We start from the raw sequence: 17,338 nt of genomic DNA on the forward strand, positions 1-17,338 counted from the left end.
GAGGAATATGATATCTTCTTTTTTGGTTAAATTAAAGGAGGTTGTACGCTTGTAGCTCCGACCTCTGCATTGAATGATGGATGTAACCGCAACACGTGAATCCGTTGTAATGTAAGCACTCGCTTCACGGCAATTGGTTTGTCTTATTATTTTGTTTAAATTCATCTGTTGCTATTCATAAATATCTAAAAACCATAGGTGCCTCACTCTTCTTTATGAGGATAAAGTGACATTTTACAAGCGGGAGAACGGGATTTTGATTTTGTGCAACTAAAATTAAATGAGAATGCCATGTCGATTTTTTCTTATAAATTGAACTCAAGGAGATTGGGACTCTACATTAATTAATGTGCGTAACCGCAGCACAGGAACTCGTTGTAACAGACATACTTGCTTCAAGGACATGACAATCGAGTTGCCTATTGTTTTCTTCAAATTCATTTTTGCTATCCATAATCGAAAAAACATAGGTAAGTAGCTTTTCTTTAAATAGTGCTAACTGGAATTATGCATCAAATTTCTCATGCTTGTAGCGTTTTACAAGAGGTCACACGGTGTTGTTTCAAGATTTATGCGTGCATTAAAAAATAAGTACCATATTGATTTAATTTCTTTTTAGCTTAAATAAAAGGAGCGTGGCTCCGACCTCCGCATTGACTAATGCAAGTAATCGTAACATAGAAACTCGATGTAAAAAAACATAGTTGCTTCAAAGACACGACAATTGGTTTATCATATTATTTTCCTTTTAAATTCATTTTTTCTAGTAGTATCTGTTATATAAGAACAATAGGTAAGTCACTCTTCTTATTTATGAAAACGAACTAGCAGTATCATGCATCGAACTTGATCATGTTTGTAGCATTTTATGAGCGGTCGCATGCTCTTCTTTTCTTTATACGGTTTGCTGGTCAAGGCCAATAACCAAAATTGTCCATACCCTTGTTTTCTTTATTCATAAAACACTACTAACAATTTGGGTCAATACGTAAGTTCCCTTGTCGTTTGTGCGAGCAGCTACATGCATGATTTTCACTCCACTCCATTGACCGTATTTTTATACTACCTCCGTTTCTCAACATTTGTCGTGGTTTTAGTTCGTGTCGACAAGAATTTAGGAACGAGTATCTTTTAAGATGCCTTTCTACCACATTCCAGGATGCATATATATAATTATAAATTACTGGAGTTTTACTTCAACTGAAAAATGGGTCATCGTTTCTGATGTAGTTCTTGAATTTTTGCTCTTATTCGTGCGTGTATTGAAATATACTCATGAGAGCATGCTTACCAACTCAGAAATTTACGGTAAAAAGATAAATATAAATTTCTGCGTACCAATGTATCCTGCACAAGATGAGTGAAAATGCTACAGTCAAAAACATGAGTGAAAATGAGGTTTACTAGACAAACACACGCAGGCAGTGAAGCAGATAGTAGATACACGTCAGCATCAAAGACCATGAAAATGGCACTACTCCAAGTAAATCCTCCAAGTCAGTATCACCAGTCCAGGAGCCAATGTTTTCTCTTCTTCCTGGTTCAAAGAAAAAGGCTTCAGACAGCAGCCTGTATATAGATTTTTTTTGTAGCAGTATCCCTTGCTTCACCTTCACTGCAAAACTGAATAGTTGATTGGGACTTGAAGAGGAAAAGGCAGCAGATATATGGCCAAAGGAAGGTGACATGGGAGGGACAGACAGTGACATGTAACAAATGACCAAAACTTCTTTTCTGGATGATATTTCCTTTTGGGAGATAAATGACCAAAACCTCATCTCATCTCCAAGCAGGAACACTGAACATATCGTCGTAGATCACACGCGCCATAAATGCGGATCTTGGACCAGCAAGGGCAGCATGAGTTTTCAGGTCAAAGACAAATTCAGGAAAGAGGGGTGACTGACAGTGATGGGTTCCAAAAAAATCCAAGTGCAAGTAGAGGAAGCAAAGACAATTGAAATATCTCTTTTACCAGTTCAACTGAGCTTGGCCAATTGGCCAGTTGCAAATATTGATCCAGATACATGTGAAGGGAAATTCAAGAACATGACTATTGATTGAAAGGGGTGTAAATATTTGCTACATCGATTACTGTCTTTTACAAGAGTTTCGGGGTGGAATACATAGGGAAGGACCATCATGGCTTTTAATTGTCGCATGTATGTTGGATAACACGATGCAAGTGAACTTACAGAAACGAGACACATACAGGTGACGATATACCATTTTTGTGGAGAGTATGGGAGGTGTATGGAGGCCAAATCCCTTCATGTGTATCTACACTCTGCATGATGATCTGTTTACTGAATGAAGCATGAGCCAGGATGGATTGGAGGCCGACGAGCATAGTAGTTTGTGACTGGAGCTGCAGCGATTCCACGGTGATTCAGCAGGCATCTGAAGTAGTGTAGCCGAGCCAGGACGATTGTTTGGTCTTGGACGGATATGGCCTCCAGTGGACTCCACATGCGCTCTGTAGTAATTTGATAGCGACTAATAAGTTCATATGGAAACAATTGAAAGAAAAAGTGCAGTACAATGAATGATTCCAAACTTGTATGGTTCGTACCTGCTGCTGCAGCTGCTCGTGGCCATATTGTTTGTTGAACATCGGAGGTGTCTGCTGTCTCACCCCACATGCAAACCTCTCCACCCAGTACCAGCTTTTGCTGCTCTGTGTCATTTATTCCAGCGAGTGGCTCAGTAGTGTAGACATCTTCCCAAGGAACATCCAGATGATCAAGGTACCATGCACCTTGGTTACTCATTATACATCTTAAACCCTTTGCAACAACTTTAGGGCAGACCCCAGGACCCAACCTGAAATATGTGAAGGTTCAGCTTATGTACAAATTAGCTTGGATAATGACTATCGAAAATGGTTGTCACGAACTGATTCAATTGCTCAAGAAAGACTTGTGAATTACCAATTATGCACGACAGTCAGAGGGTTGAGGTTTTCTCCAAATGAGTTGAAGGTTTCCTCCCTGCATAACAAAGACGGTGTCATGCCAGTATGCCACAAACAATAGATAAATAGTACTTCGTATCTGATTTCTTTTTAAATATAAAAACTAAAGAAGTTTGGAAGGATGTAAAGCACGTACCAATTTACAGGAATCCAATTAAGATTTATTGCTATCTCCTGAGCCTTCAACACAAAAAATTTGTACGCATCCTTTGTAGTCATATTGCGATCATCAAGCCTGGAATAGGTGGTTTTCAGCAATTGAAGGAAAAGACATCAACAGAATATTGATAAATAATCCATGAAACCTAGTGGACAGGTTAGTATTTCATACCACTGCTTCACATGGGGTGTAATATTCCAGCAGCCTGGGATGGATACCAGAATGAGTGGGAATTTTGAGGAGAAACGAAAAATTATTCAATAACAGAATAGGACACTTATATATAAAATTCTATTTCAGCATGACGCTGCAGCAGAAAATAATATGATTATTTTTTTCCTGAAAACAGCATATGCCCTTTTCAGCTTATAATTCAAACCGAGGTAGCTCTGTTTAGTGAAAGCACACAAGATTTTCTTCTTATAGGTAAGAGGTTCTCTCTTACGTAAGAGAAGCAGATCAAACCTGTATTTACTTCATCTCCACCCAAGTGAAACAGACCAAATGGAAATATTTTTCTCATATCTGAAAACAACGTAAAATAAAATATTAAGTCAGCAATTATATAGCAGGAAACACACAATTATCAGAATTACCATAGCTAGACAGGTAACTATCGTGGAACATTATTATGATTATTTGGTTAGCTGATATTGTACAGGAGGATTGTCCTACTCCAGCTAGATAGAATTATGTACACCTTGCACTGCCAATCAGTGGTCCAGATAACCTGCACATGCTTCTAAGGAACACAAAAAATGTCCAATCCAATCTAGGACATACAATTATTGCCTAGGCCCTACAGAAGCCAGGTCATAAGTTTCCAAAAAATAACAGGTTCATGAAATTATCTAATTAATTACATTACATAACTTCATCAATGAACATATAAATTATAATGGTAAAAAATAGGCAAAAATTGAGTTGACTGGTCCATATAAATTCTCACTCATGAAGGACTACCACGTAAAGCACTAAATACAAACGTGAATTGCGGATGTCAATGCTGGATGACATAAATGTATAGTGCTCCATTGCCCATTTCACAGTACATATTTCATGATTTTAGTTTCTTTTTCACTTATCAAGAAAGACAACACTCAGTATCAAACAAAACTAGCAAGGGAGATGAGTGTGTGCCATGGCAGTAATATTAAATTTCTTAAAACTGTATTTCGCCACAAAAAAAACAGATGTAAGAAAAGAACTAACCGGACAAAATTCCAGATAATACTTCGAATGTGAAATTACTAGAAACATCTAATGGCTCTGTACAGCTAATAGAAGGCCAAAGCTTCGGATATCCATTTCCCCTGCAGATATGTAAACATGTGCATAAGTTCCGCAGGGTAGAGAGAAAATAGGTACTTCATATAACAAGATCCATGGAAAACAACAATACTTAATCTGCATGGTTGCTTCCCTAGTAAGATAACATAGTTACCAAGATCCTCAGTTGGTTGGGTATGTACACAAGTACGTAACGTACTCGGTCCAATTACTGGATCAAATAGAAGAAATACTAATAAAATATGTTGTTGTACTAATCATGGGATAAATGTTGGGGAGCCTGGAGCAACTATCTATTTATTAATCAGACCTTTGCAACTAAGAGACACTAACTGCTGCAGATTTGTTTATTTGCACAGGAGTAACTAAGCTTTAGACAACAACCATCTAGGGAATCCAAACATAATAATACATGAGAAAGTATACTGGCAAACTCACCATGATTCTCCATGACCAGGTACGTCAATTTCCGCCATAACATGAATACCTGAGAGCAATAAAAAGTAGTAAACATGCAAAGTCTTTGCAGTGCATTAATTGTTTAGACAATCATTAGAGAAACTGCAATGAAGGGAGGGTTCAGTAAATATGACCCTTTGTGAACTAAAATTAAAAACTAAAATAGTGTGAATTTTTCAGCATATATCTATTATTAGAAAAAAGAAAAGGAACAAGAAGACACGTTGTGAGATGACACAAAATATATCAACTGGAAGCATACCTCTTTTCTTCGCATAGCTTTAGCATGGTGAAGTTTCACATGAAAGGTCACGGTGAAAGAAATTAGAGAACATCAGAAAAAAAACTTGAAAATGGAATATAAAGAAGATTACAAATATAAAAACTAAATGGCAAGTCTAATATACCTGACAATATAGTGTGCATCTTCGACAGTGTAGCGCTCCAATTTTGAATATGAACCCTTCCATAGATTTGGATACGATGGTATCTCCAATGGGAAAGATTGTTCGTCGATGATATGCCAATGAAGAACGTTCTACTGGACACAACTCCAGGTTTCAGTATATCGCTTTGGAGAGAAGGAGGGTAGTAAAATAACTAGCATGATCCAAAAGAAAGTATGTTACCAGCTTAGCAAATGACATGGAGTCAATCACTTGCTTAATCACATCAACTGGGAGGTAATGCCTTGAGGTGTCTGTAATAGAGTGAAGACTAATCATCTTAGGTATTTGTACACTGGATTACCCAGTCATGTTACCATAAGCCATCATGTTATTGTTGATTACCTAGTAGCAAGCCGCGAAAAGCAAAGCGTGGTTCATCTTGAATGTACCATGGTGCATTGTGCACTTCGACATTTTTTGTATCGTAGTTAAAAACACATAACTGGCTGAATGTCTGTCAAACAATTCAACAAGGGGGCAAAATCATTTAATGGAAAACAACGAAAAGCCTAAATGTGATATAAAAAATGAGTGAGCAGAATCCATGAAACTAAAGAACAATACTCCCTCCGATCCTAAATTCTTACGTTGTTTTAGTTCAAATCTGTATTAAAACAACGACAACAATTTAGGATCGGAGGGAGTAGCAAACAATTACAAGACCAGCATAACACTGGTTAGTGAATGCATACATCAGATCAAAGGTATCATCAATTGAGTGCTGATGCTAAAGAATGTTATAGAGAACACCTTATGAGCTCTCTAGCTAGCTTTTTCAAAGATGGTGTAACATGTGTACAACTTTGCAGGGATATTGGCATAAAAATATTTGAAAGGGGATTACTCAAATCGTAAATTCAGCGCACCACGATCATACCTCTAATCCGCGAATAGCTCCATATATTGTATTAGCCTACAAGGACAGAAAAATATAGCTTCAGTTACAGTACCCTTGTGCACAAAAGAGGAAGGTGGGCAATTTATAGGTTGTATTTAGTACTGATACAACTAACTTGATGGTACATATAACCTACAATAATTCTTATCTTGAATTATCTGGAATTCATGCACTGACCATCATTTAGCCCCGAATGATAAAACACATACCGAATGAGGATTTCCGATGACAGTTGATAGGAAGATAACCCAAAGTTCACTGTTTTGTGAGTTCATTACACGCATCTCAATATCAAAAAGACGTTGCAAATGGACACAGATGATTCATCGTTTCACAGTTAAGCACAAGAAATTAATTATACATGGACACAGAAAAGAAGTGCAACCTTCAGCTAACATCCTAACCTAAATATTTTTCCTTTTTTTTTGCGAGCAAACCTAAATATTTTCCAACCAAAGACAAATTGTGTTCTACAGTTATACACCTGCATCAGTACATTTCACTAAAACCAACTAAGTTCACCAATATGCAGCAAATCCATATTAAAAGACAAATTACTCAGTAACACAAACCAGTCAAGGGACGAAGGAGCAGCCTTCGCTTCATGGAAAATTCTCCCAAAACATTTTCAGCAAAGTTACTCCAAAAATAACCTAGGGAGGAAAAGAACACCACCTCTATGGTTGCTCCACCGACGATCGAATTGACTCCGCCCGACGCCGCGACATAGATCGTGTAGCTCTCGTCCACTCCCAGCTCCAACTAAATTCAGAAAATGGAGAAGATTCACACTCGCGCGCTTACAGAGACGTCATTCGCAAGCGACAGCCAAACCTAGCAGGAACACTGTGAACAAACAGCCACCTTACCGTCTCATCGGCGGAGGCGACAACGACGGTGAGCTTCGCAACGTCGTATTTCGCCGAGGCGGGGCGGGCGGCGTGGGCCCATGGAGCGAATATGAGGGACCTGTACCTCTCGAACGCCTCGGCGACCGCGGCGGCGGCGCCGCCGGGGCCCTGGGGGTCGAGCGCGAGGTCCGGGTCAACGGCCAGGGTCCGCGTCCCGGAGGTGAAGTTCTTCGGCAGCGGCCAGATGTAGACGGGGTTCGCGGAGGCGGTCAAGTTCGCCGGGGTCCGGTGGAGCCGGGCCGCGCCGGCGCCGGCGCCGGAACCGGCGACGAGGGCTAGGACGAGATAAGTGAGGAGCTTGGGGAGCATCTTGGGAATAGTAGGTCAGGATGATTCCTGGGGTTTAAATTTTCTGGGACAATCATGGAGCAAAATATATAGGTGGCGCGAGAAGGTGCACATTTATCTTTTAGGCCCTTGAACAGTCTTCAGTGTTACAATAAAGGCCCCCTCCTTGAAGTTACTCCATCTACATCTATCTATACTTTAGAATTTGGATAAGCTGATTACTGTGAAAATAAAAGCATATGGAATGAAAAGATTTCAGGCATGGTCTATCATAGTTTAATCAGTAAATGAACGCCCTCATGTGGTGTCTTATACATTTAGTCTTGGATAAAATAATCTCAAGACAAGCGGGAGAAGGAACGAGAAACTACACTTAGGAGCCCGATTTGAAATTAATAAAGTCCTAGACGGTCCAAACATAGTTTAAGATATACGACATATGTTACTGAAAATACTACTTACCAATTTACAACATAGGGTTGAGCGCGACACCATCGTTGCGATGAAGATGAAGAGGAAGAGGGATGAAGTTGACCACCACACCTTCATCGGGCACCATTGTCAGGGAAAAAAAACCAAAACCTAAAAAAGAGAACAGCGTTTGATGAAGAAGAGGAAACCCGACGGCGCGGTGAAGAGACGTTGACCACTAGCGACGGCGGATGAGAGAAGGAATGAGTACGGGTCCAGGGTACCACATGTAACCCGTGAATGCTAGGGCAAAATTAAATGAACAATGAAAAGGAAGACAAATGATGAACAATGAAAATAAAAACAAAAGAAAGAAAAGTGTAAGGCATGAATCCAATTCTTGCGGATCCATCCGCGCATGGGCCGCATGGCGTATTAATAATATATGCTGGGCGTTGAATGCAAATACCGATGGTACAAAGGGGCCTGGCCGCAAAAATAGTTTACCAGCAGACAGCAGTTTTAACAACAAGGCTTGGCTCTCACATGGATCAGAGCAGCAAATTGTCACCAGCTCACTGTGGGATCCACCGCCGCGCTGGCGACCACACGCAAGTACGCAACTGGCATTTCCGTTGGGTCCCTTTGCGTCAGAGGATCCCTTTGTTCTGTTCTGCTTGCGTAGCTTCGGTTCTGGATTTTTGTTTGGCATCTGCAGGTTCGGCCGTTTTTGGGTTTACGGTGAAATCGTTTGGTAAGAAAGTTTTCAGAAGAACATCATCATCAAAGAAGATCCTTTGGAGTGAAGAGAAAGAGCAGGTGAACTTATCTCAAACTCGAGATCGAGCTTGACGTTCATGCTAGTGACACGACACCGAGAACATACTTTGTTTTCTCGCCAAAAGAAAAAGAGAACATCCTTTGTTTATCAGTGATAGGACGAAATCTCCAACTATAAGTGTAAGTAGATTTAAAAAACATTTAGGTAGAAAAAGACGAAAAAAGGTTATGCCCGCAGCAGGCTGTTCAGAAATATTAGAACTTCGGAATCAGCCCAAGGAAGCGTTCCTACCAAAGAAGGCCCAACGTTACGGAAAATGCGGCCAAGAAGGGAAAAAGGCAAAATAGTCCATGAAAAAAAAAACAATTTTTGCCGAGGAAAAGCTGAAAGGAAAAACTATTTTCGTTGCCAAAAGAGTTCCTAAAATGGCAGATGTTCTACTATACAAAAAGAAAAGTGGCAGATAGCTAGCCAAAAAGATGGAAATCCAGAAAAGAGACGACGGGAAAGTAATTAATCAAGCAGAGCATAGCACATCACAACACCAGAACATATGAGACGAACATTAAGAATTTATAACCAGCTCGGACGGTCACCAGCAGCACACACGATTCAGTTCCAAACCCACACACGATCCAGACGCTTAACACCTCGAAACTAGGACTCACTCACTCGTTAAGGTGAGGTAACGCTAAACTTATTTGTTCCTCTCCTAACAACGATCGATCGACCGGCCGACGCAGCGCTGGCTTGGCTTCCTAGTTGGGGGCGAAGAAGATCTCCGAGTCGGTCCTCTTGGACCTGAAGAGCTTCTCCATCTCCGGCGTCGTGTTGAACGCCGCCTCCAGCAACTCCGACGAGATAGCCTTCCACACAGACGTCTTCCCCGCCAGGTGGCTGAAGATCGGGCTGCACACAAACACAAACATACCACGGTTAATCAAACAACATCAATGCAATTTCTACAACATTGCAATGCTGACAAATTCAACACATAAACAGCTGATGAAGATCAATGTCTTACTTGGGGGTGGTGATGATGGAGAACCACTCCATGCCGGAAGCGTCGGCGATCTTGGACACGACGTGGAAGCGGGGCACGATGAAGAGCGAGCCGCCCTCGATGCGAGTCTCCAGCACGCGCTTGCCGTCGGGGCCGACGACCTGTACGCGGCCACTGCCGCGGACAATGTAGGTGACCTGGTACGCCGAGTCGCAGGAGAAGCCCGGGGAGCACATGGAGTGGGCGTCAATCCTGACGAGGTCGGCGCCGAGCCCGACCTCCTTCACCAGCGGCAGGTTGACGGTGTTGAGCACCACCACGCGGCCGCCGTTGGGGATGTCCACGTCAAGCTTGGCCTCGAGGCAGTTGAGCGCCATGTCCTTGCGGTCCGCGGCGACCGGCTCCGGGAGCTTCTGGCCGGCGGCGAGCTTGACGATGCCCGAGGCGGGCTGGCTGGAGACGAGCTTGGCGGCGTCGGGCTCCTTGAGGTCCCAGGCGCGGCCGACGAACTCGGTGGAGAAGCCCGTGAAGATGCCCGTGGAGCCGGTGAGCTGGAAGTTGGTGAACTGGCCTGGCTTGTGGCCCTTGGAGGTGTCGCCGAGGAAGAGGACGACGAGGTCGGTGGCCGAGTCAGGGGTGTTGTGCCACCAGGTGACCACGCCGAAGGGGAGGGCCAGGGCGTCGCCCTCCTTGATGCCGACCACCTTCTCCTTGGTCGCCTCCGGCAGCACGATGCCACAGGTGCCCTTGCCTGGCAACAAAAAGGATCGAAATCAAATCAGTAGTTAGTACGGAATTACTCGAAAGAAGGTTCAACCATTGCAATTCTCTGCTGCGCCGGAATTTGTAAGATCAAATGTAACTATAATCAACCATTGCAATTCTCTGCTGCGCCGGAATTTGTAAGATCAAATGTAGCTATAATTTGCAAGAAGACATGAGCAAGTCGTGATATCAGAGGTAGATTTGGTCGAACTACAGGCTGGACCACGAGGACTGCGTGATGATTTGGTAAAATAAAAATAAAAATAAAAATAAAGAGACGAACGATCACGACCTCTTATACAAATATTCATTCAAATTATTAGTAGTCAGAACAACTCATTAGACTAATAAGTGGGATCGATCTGATGCAGACATCAAATCTGACGAAAATCATAACTGAATAAATATGCCTCTGAAACTGACGCAGCCGACAGATTATTCAGTGAAGAGCGACAAAACTCTGTTCAATCCCAATCTACTGCTACAACTACTAGCTGCGATCTAAACTCGACTAATCTGAGTAACCAAAATTCAGATCCCGCGGAGACAAATTAAGCAAGCATCGATCGAGCGAACACGAACACTTCCGATCGCAATTTCAGAACGAAACAGACAACCCATGAGAGGGGCGATCGTGAAAACCGAAAAGGGGGTAGGGCGGGATGGGCATACCCTGGAGGACGTAGGCGACCTTGGCGGAGTCAGAGTAGCTGGGGAGGGACATGCCGCCGGCGGCGAGAGAGAGCTTGGCGGCGCCGATGGAGGCGACGCCTAGCATGGGCAGCTCCGCGGGGCTCCACTCGTAGTAGGCGCCGCCCTCGCCGCCGTAGGCCTTGGTCGGCTGCCTCGGGGTCAGATCCACCGCCATCGCCGCGAGAGGAAGGTTCTAGAACCCGAAGGGAACAAAAAGGGAATTCGCTGGCTGAGGGGAGAGAGAGCAGAGCAGGATGTGTGAGAAGAACTTGTGATGAGGCGATCTGGGATCGATCGGGTGCCTATTTATAGCCCCAGGAGGGTTAACAAGGATGCTGCTAACCGCGGTTGGATTAGCTAGGATTGGGTTTATCCCTCCGGTGGCTTCGGAGCGGATGATGACCGCGGTTAGCGCGCGGCTTATCGTTTGATCTTCTTCTCCTTCTTATCCCGGGTTTAACTGCTTTCCTTTCCCCGCACGAACGGCAGGCGCGCGTCGCTCGCTGACCGCCTAGGCCCACATGAGCCAGATGGGGTCTCTCGAGCTCGCCGGGCCCGCTTGCAGTGGGAGAAGCTTGTTTTCTTTGATTTTTTTTAAAGGGCTTTCTTTTTCTTTGTTCGTTATTTTAAGCTTTTGATTCAAGAAAAGGAAATTGGGTTGGACACCAGCTGTTTTAAGTTTTAGATAAGAATATGATCGTTTAAAAAAAAATGGATAAGGCTATTATTTCCTTGCGAAGAAAGTTTTGATAAGATGAAGTTGGAAAAGGAAGTTGATTTAAGATTTTTTTTTGGGGGCCGCATTTAGCCAACTGCTTTATATACTACTCCAACAAATCATATATGGAGGAATTGTTCTCTACGAATTAAATATAGATAGTCGTGCAAAACGAATCGGATGGAATTTTGTTTTTCTGCGTGGAGGAGAATCTTGAGCGGAAAAGAAAGCAGGGCGACACGAGTGTGGCGTGCGCTGGCGTGGGCGCTGCAAAGTGCAAACCCGTGTCGGGGCACTGCACAGCTCTTTTGCCTGCCACAACTCTCACAAGACAGCCGCAGGTGATGATAGTGACGATGGGTTTCTTTTAACTTGACATCCTTGAAAAATCTTCCCGGTTTCAAAAGATCAAAAAAATAAAACAAGGAAATGAATGGAGAAGAACGAGCATCTGGGAACAGTTCAGGGACGCGACAGACCTATAAAACGTATCCATCGCACGTCGGTACGACCTGCGAAGTGGGAGCTTTCGCTCCTTTCTGATAAGAGAATGATTGGGCGAAGACGGGGAGTGCCGTCCAGAAAGGGATTGCAGCGCACGCGGCACATATCACCGTCGCAAACTCACAACGAAATGCCTCTGCGGCTCTGCTTGACACCACATCAAGAGTCCTCTTCAAATCAGAGACACCACCATTGCCCTGACCTGAACAAACAGCGTTACATCTCCGGTCTCCATAGTGCTGCTCGTCTCTGGAGGTGCAACACAGTGACCCTCAGAGGTGCAACACAGTGACCCTCAGCGTACTCTTTGACCCTCTTTAGTTCAAACAAATAAACTAGTTTTTAAAAAAGTTGTGTCATTTCAAAACTTTAGTTTATTTGGTTGAACTAAGGAAGGCCACGGATACCCTGAGGGTCAAACAGCTCTGCTCGTCTCCTCTACAGCAGAAGTGTATATACTACTTTACATGACAAATCTAAAAATTTCTGGAGGCTTTGCAAGCAAGAGATGGTTCACACTTCACAGCTGCAATCTGCACTCCGCGGCGGCTCCATTATTACTTACCGACATTAAAAGGTTCACATGACAGACAGTACAATGCACACTTGCACCAGAACATAACGCCCGGAAGCGCTGGGAACATATGGACTTCTGGACACAGGAAGTGCATGCAAGGTTGCAACAACCACACGGCAAGGTTCACATTATTACAGCCCAGATCCACGCAATCGAGCTGCCTAGGAAGCCTACCCATCACTACTGACAAGGGCGTATGATCACCAGAGTGCGAGGTCGGGTGGTAGGGAGCCTAAGGGTTCACCTTGGGCGCCCATCCGGCGATCAGGTGCTCCTTGGCCGGCTTGGTCTTGGCGAACGATTCACGGCTGAAGAGAGCCTGCAACATAAGATGATGTAGATATTCTGTAATCTGGTTCCCGGATTAAGTTTTGGGGATGACGGAGAAATATTTGTGTCTTTAATTCGCTGGACCGTTTGGCGTACCTCGGTGTAGGCATGGACGCCGGTCAGGGTTTCTGGGATCTTCCAGCCTTTGAAATGCTCCAGGGAGACCTGGAGATGGAAGAGCTTTGGCCCGAGGCTGAGATCAGCAGCTGATACGTTCTCCCCGTTGATGTAGGGGCCCTGCCACCACAGTTTTGATCACAATGTTAGAAAAAGTTTGGCTGGATCAAAGATGGAATTGGATAATCAGACCGAACAAGGGCCACAGCCCACCTTGCACGATAAGGCACATGGAGGAAGTGAAATTATTGCAGTGAGTCATATGAAGACAAGGGCTTACATAGTTCAACTTGGATATAATTGAATGATTGTGGAAGCATGTGATATGTCTATTCCGCTGCAGAAAGCGATTGCTACATCAACTGCTAAAACGAGTGCGGCTTACACTTACATGAGCTTTTAGGTGCTCCTCGAGTGCCTGCAGCTCATCGAGAAGTGCCTTCTCTGTACCATCACTAGCATCCTTGCTCTTCAGGAACGCGATGAAGGTTGAGAAGATCTTTGATCCCCTGTTTTCACAAGTCACAACCAAATTGGCAAAAGGAAATGGCACAACAGGAAACCTATTTCTTGGTGAAAGGAAACAGCATCGGAACTGAAGATGTACTATTTTTATGGAAACAAATCAAGTTATCACAAGCATTTCACTAAACTATCAAAATCAAGTAACTGAGAAATGCTATTGTAGCTGACTCTAAAGGCCTCTAGAAGTATAACTTTTTTAAGTGAAGATAACAAGTGATTACTACCATTTCACTGAGCTAAGACAGTTCTATTGCAGCTAACTGCACATAGATGCTAACCCCACCCCCCCCCCCCCCCTTACCATAGGAGATCATGCCCAACGTGCCCACAAAATTATCAATAATAAGTTCTGAATGCAAATTCCTCTAAAAGTATAATTGACTAGCAGCACAACTATGAACTGCCAAATGTATCGATTACAAAATACGAACAAAAGGTATCAATGAAAGGAAAGCATTTTTATCTGCTTACAAGACCATAGATATAACTCGAGTGCAAGAAATAAGAAAGATTCTGGTCCTCAGAGAAGGAAAAGTTATAATATTGTGAAAACTTACACTGATGAATACTCAGGAGGGGTGACAAGTGATGGAGTTGGGTACTTCTCTTCAATGATTTGAGTTATCACATCAGAATCAGCAATCCATTTGCCATCACCACTGTTGAACACAGGCACCTTCCCCTCTGGGTTGATCTTCAGGAACCTGAAAAGAGTCGTTACAGTAGATTAGCTTAAGAATTTTGCAAAAAGGGGCTAAATTACACCTGTCTCCCTGAAAAAATCAGTCTGAAGAATGCAAAACATTATCTTATTAACCAGATCTTTATTGGTACTGAAGCTCTACAATATCATGCAAATAGTAACGAATCATTTAACAGATGAAAGCATGCAAACATTCAGTAGTTCATTTGTTCATTATAGCATTGTTTCTCTTTTGTCAAGTGTCAAGATACAGTAACAACTTTAATTTTGGAGACTGCCAAAGGTAGATAACTGTAAAAGCACCAACTGATTTTCTTTTATGTTCTTTAATTTGTTAGAAACAATAGCAGGAGCAATCCTCGTTCATATTGATAAAAAAAGGAGTAACAGTTTTTACAAGAAACTCTGAGCCGTGAGGCAATAATAACATCACAACAGAATGCTACACTGATCAGTCTCCAGCACTAAGAAAGCCCTGTTTTGGAAAACACGCCAGTGTCGCTCTTTCTATACCCTCCACATGAGAGTAGATAAAATGAAGCTGAAAACGCATCTCCATAAGCAAGAACTGAAATCGAGAGACTCCTTTTGTTCATTTCAGCTTTTATAGATACAATGCAGAAAAACAAAGGAACTTCACATTACTCCATAACTTTGACTGAACATTTAAAGTTAAATGCAATATTTTGCTCTGGCCATCCAAGTCCAATGGTATTGATAGCTTGCTACCCAGCAGTATTAATCTGTAGTTACCCCCGTTTAGGTTTGAAAAACTAGGAAATACTTTTAGAATCATCTTAAAGGTTTTTTGTGCATAAAGCTATTCCAACAAGGACATCTAACATAGATAAGCTCCGTATAAGAAATAGCAAAATGAGAAGAATACAAGATATGCAACAGTTGGCAGCTGATATTAGCACATTTGCCCTACAAAAATCAGTTGAGGCGCTTTAATAACACTATATATATTGGCTAGTGGATACTGCAAGTTAGTTCTAAATTTCTAATTCTTGTTAACTTCACTAGCATGCCCAAGCATTGCATTGGGTAAATCACCAAGAATCAGACCCAAAGTTCATCCTATAAGCTTTGTTCCCATTGAGTAAGATCGAAATACTAAACACCTCATCTGGAAGCAAACCAAGAGAGTTTCTAATTCCCAAGATAACTGGGATTAGTTGATATCCAAATATTGAAGTGGATAACGTATTTAACTCTATCTTTGTTTTTTTACTTGAGCTATCTTGCAGTAACTATCAGTTCGGACACCTGCTCCATACACAGAATAATTATTACAGTATACAGCTAGTATGTGAAATGCAAAAAAAAAATCCCCCAATTATAAGTTTATTATGATACATGTACAAATTTGTTAGGATATTTGGACAACGGTTCAAACGTACAATCCTCTGTCAGCAGCACCCAGGAGAAAAACGTCGTTATGTACTAAGAGAAAATACTTCATGTATGGTTTTCTCAACTCGAAAATGGCAGATAACAATGCAGAGTCAAATCCTACCAAGCATCAACGTCAGTCCCGATTCAAGGACCTCATCCCGCACTAAATCTACCGAATCCACCACATCGGACAAGCTAGTACTAAGCACAACACAGAAATTCTCGGTCTCGCACTGCTCCTACTTCACCAAACCGCTGAACAACTAACCGAGTACTAGCAAATTTGAAGTCAAATTAGCGCAGAAATGGGTCAAAAAAAATTTAGAAAAATCAGGCACCGACAGCCCAGTAAATCAGCACTCATCAAGCGGGGGAGAAGGGTTTGAGACGGGAGTGTATATATATACCACTCGGGCTTGTTGCTGACGTCGATGAGCTTCATCTCGTAGGGCACCTTCTTCTCCTCCAGCGTGAGCAGCACCCTCTGGGAGAAGGGACCTGAAAAAACCCCATCCCAACCAACCAACCAAACACGGATCAGCGTCGAAAACGAAAAAAAATAAATCCGGCGAGGACGAGCACGGGAAGTAGGGACCGGAAAGAGAAGGGACGACTCACAGTCGCCGAGCGTGTCGGGGTGGCCGACGGCGGCCTTGACGCAAACCTCGACGGTCATGGCGACGGCGGCTGCGGTAACCGGCCGGGGGAGACGAGACTCGGGAGGAGTGCTGTGGCTGGTCTACTCCGGCGAGGGTTTTGGCTGGCGACGGGTAGGGGACTGGGGAGAGAGTGATGCGGCGCCGAGGGCCGGGGCGTGTTTTTATGGACTTGCCGCAGGAGCCTGACTGTCCTGGCGGGCCCCCTTCTGCCGTCTGGAGCCTTCGGGAGTCGGGCCTGGATCTGATCGGATCGGATTCGCCGGGTAGGTAGCGCCAGGGACCAGGCTTGTGAAATTAATCATTTCGTCGTGGGCGCGCGTGAGCCGCGTGTGACATTACCGACGGCCTAGGCCCACTTTAATCCCTGCAGCTTTCGGCTCAAGTAGACCGAGGGATCGCTCCTAGCATGATTATTGAGTACGGGACCTCTCAAAAAAATGATTGTTGAGTACGGGAGGTTTGGTTGGAATTCAAATTTGCTTCGTTAAAAGAATTCCTTCTATGTGCTTTCGTTTGTCCATGAGCTGGTAAATGTTGGCAACAAGTGAACTAGAATTTGCTGAGAGACACCAAATACGGAGTAGTTGGCACTATTCGAACAAGGACCGATTATTTCTTTTTTTCAAGACCAAAAATTTGGCAGTGATACATTTTGGCAACAATCCAAACATATCAACCGGACCGTGATGGGATAGGAGTGTTTGGATATTACATGTTCCATACGA

General features: G+C 43.3%; 3 protein-coding genes across 3 annotated transcripts; all 3 read right to left on the reverse strand.

Annotated features, from left to right (window-relative positions):
* Positions 1–1,952: 1,952 nt before the first annotated feature.
* Positions 1,953–7,492, reverse strand: LOC100823062 (beta-hexosaminidase 1). Its single transcript, XM_003568963.4, has 15 exons — positions 7,100–7,492; positions 6,906–6,992; positions 6,210–6,245; positions 5,675–5,786; positions 5,513–5,583; positions 5,291–5,421; positions 5,146–5,162; positions 4,863–4,911; positions 4,347–4,447; positions 3,600–3,659; positions 3,306–3,339; positions 3,111–3,209; positions 2,931–2,990; positions 2,573–2,823; positions 1,953–2,476 (listed from the first exon to the last, which is right to left on the reverse strand). The coding sequence occupies exons 1-15, from the start codon at positions 7,448–7,450 to the stop codon at positions 2,304–2,306; spliced, it is 1,632 nt and encodes a 543-aa protein (XP_003569011.1). The 5' UTR covers positions 7,451–7,492; the 3' UTR covers positions 1,953–2,303.
* Positions 7,493–9,118: 1,626 nt separating this feature from the next.
* Positions 9,119–11,500, reverse strand: LOC100823576 (glutelin type-D 1). Its single transcript, XM_003568965.4, has 3 exons — positions 11,062–11,500; positions 9,646–10,375; positions 9,119–9,530 (listed from the first exon to the last, which is right to left on the reverse strand). Exons 1-3 carry the CDS (start codon positions 11,255–11,257, stop codon positions 9,380–9,382), a joined length of 1,077 nt encoding a protein of 358 aa, XP_003569013.1. The 5' UTR covers positions 11,258–11,500; the 3' UTR covers positions 9,119–9,379.
* A 1,323-nt stretch (positions 11,501–12,823) lies between these two features.
* Positions 12,824–16,784, reverse strand: LOC100823882 (probable glutathione S-transferase DHAR1, cytosolic). Its single transcript, XM_003568966.3, has 6 exons — positions 16,573–16,784; positions 16,362–16,452; positions 14,411–14,557; positions 13,720–13,837; positions 13,308–13,448; positions 12,824–13,200 (listed from the first exon to the last, which is right to left on the reverse strand). The coding sequence occupies exons 1-6, from the start codon at positions 16,628–16,630 to the stop codon at positions 13,114–13,116; spliced, it is 642 nt and encodes a 213-aa protein (XP_003569014.1). The 5' UTR covers positions 16,631–16,784; the 3' UTR covers positions 12,824–13,113.
* Between the last annotated feature and the right edge of the window lie 554 nt (positions 16,785–17,338).

The sequence above is a fragment of the Brachypodium distachyon genome, chromosome 2 (genome assembly GCF_000005505.3).
Source record: "Brachypodium distachyon strain Bd21 chromosome 2, Brachypodium_distachyon_v3.0, whole genome shotgun sequence".
Taxonomy (NCBI): domain Eukaryota; kingdom Viridiplantae; phylum Streptophyta; class Magnoliopsida; order Poales; family Poaceae; genus Brachypodium; species Brachypodium distachyon.